The 1,831-nt window shown below is 37.8% G+C and overlaps 1 protein-coding gene across 2 annotated transcripts in view; it reads left to right on the top strand.

The window, feature by feature from the left end:
- Window positions 1-1,831, top strand: part of DOCK4 (dedicator of cytokinesis 4) — a 483,151-nt gene that overhangs the window by 323,682 nt on the left and 157,638 nt on the right. For both annotated transcript variants that reach the window (XM_019514562.1, XM_019514563.1), the window contains exon 17: window positions 691-847. In XM_019514562.1, coding sequence (XP_019370107.1) covers window positions 691-847 — 157 coding nt within the window. The remainder of the gene's footprint in view (window positions 1-690; window positions 848-1,831) is intronic.

Genomic DNA, 1,831 nt, shown 5'->3' on the forward strand with positions numbered 1-1,831 from the left:
TCCACTACCACTCTCTGGGTGCGACTCTCTAACCAGTTGGTGACCCATTGGACTGTATGGGTATCTACGCCACAGTCCTCCAGCTTCCTAATGAGAATGGGGTGAGAGACAGTATCAAAAGCCGTCCTGAAGTCTAGGAAAACTATATCCACTGCCACCCCTGCATCCAATGATTTAGTGACCTGGTCGTAAAAGGTTTTGATAGTTTCTTTTACCAATAATATACTAGATGTTCTAAATACATTTTTGAAATAGGGTTATATAAAACCTTGGGGAGGTATTTTTCTGGTGTTTTTTGTGCATTCCTAATACAGATGGTACCTTTGGACATTTATGTTGTTTCTATGTTTAAGCATCTTACTTCATAATTTATTCAGTATTTTGCACAAGCATATTTTGCACATATTTTTTAAATTGTGTGTCTTCAAAAGTGTTTGGATAAAGGTATTAACATTTCTTTATGTAAAATGATGCTATCAGAAGTAAATACAATGCACCATTTTATGCCTTATTTTTTTTCAAGGAATGCACAGTCTCTAGCAGAATCAGCTTGTTGCAATACATTCTGGGTAAGATCCTCATTTGGTGAAAATGATCAGTTGAAGTCAGTGGAGCTAGGACAGTTTACACAAGTTGAGGATATGGCCCTTTGTATGCAGTGCCATGATTTTAAATCTGTTATTTTCACAGTGTGAAGAAAACACAAGCCTTCAGGATTCTAGTCGCTACCTCAAACTCCCCTTTTCAAAGGGAATTCTCCTAGGGAACAACAGCCAAGCAGTAAAAACTACTAAAGAGTCTTTCTGGATTACATCTTTTCTCTGCTCCACTAAGCTCACGCAAAATGGTAGGATAATACATGTGTGGGTTTTTTAGTACAGTGACTTCAAATGAACATGATGGGTGGTCTTTTCAATGCCAGACAGGTATTTGTACACTTACATTTTGCCATAAAAGATAACTGATACTGTTTTCAGTTTTAAAAACACTGTTTGTTCTGTAGTTTTGTTGACCAGATGGAAACCGATGGTACATGATGAACCATTGATTTTTATGTAGTTCAAGGATGCTTTTAAGATTAACGCAATATTGGAATCAAATGCAGTACCCTTGGAATCAGCCATCAAAACCCAGCTGCTTTGAAAAGCCTCTTAATCTGTTTGTTTTACAGCTTTTTATGAAGTGCTTCTTGTAGCTTTCTGGATAAAGTAGTTCTATTTTAATTATGTAGATGTCTTGTATCTTGCAGTTACGTAGCTTTCTCAAGTAGCATTTTTTTTTGCTTTTTTTTTCTGTATAGTAATCATTTAGCAATTTATGATAGGTTAAAACAACCTGGTGTACTTGATAGTGTTGTGACCATTCCATGTAAACAGATTTGTGTTTGAGGGTTTTTTAATACTGTACTGAGATATTTGGCTAGAATCCTTATGCCACTCTAATCACAGGATTTATTACAGCACGGAAACAACTCACAAACAACCAAATCTTTTTTTTCCTCATAAACACTCCCATGTATACATGTTACTGATCATGCTTGTGATATCTCTGGTTTTACAGTCAATTGGTTTATCAACAAAAGAGAAAATGGCAGTGTAGTTTAATTGGTTGAACTGATATTATTAGCCCGTATTGAATTCTTCACGTTATCACAGTGTGTACAGTGGTCTCTATACATCTGTGTGCCTCTGGGGAGAGCCCTGCACACTACTACACTCCCCCCCCACACACATACACGCACCCACAGACCCCCATGCATAGCCCTCCACAAACCCCAAACCCACCCACCAACATCCAAACACCCTCCCCACATACACACACCTACAGGCCC

The sequence above is a fragment of the Gavialis gangeticus genome, unplaced genomic scaffold (assembly GCF_001723915.1).
Source record: "Gavialis gangeticus isolate Ggan-Ray unplaced genomic scaffold, GavGan_comp1, whole genome shotgun sequence".
Classification (NCBI taxonomy): domain Eukaryota; kingdom Metazoa; phylum Chordata; order Crocodylia; family Gavialidae; genus Gavialis; species Gavialis gangeticus.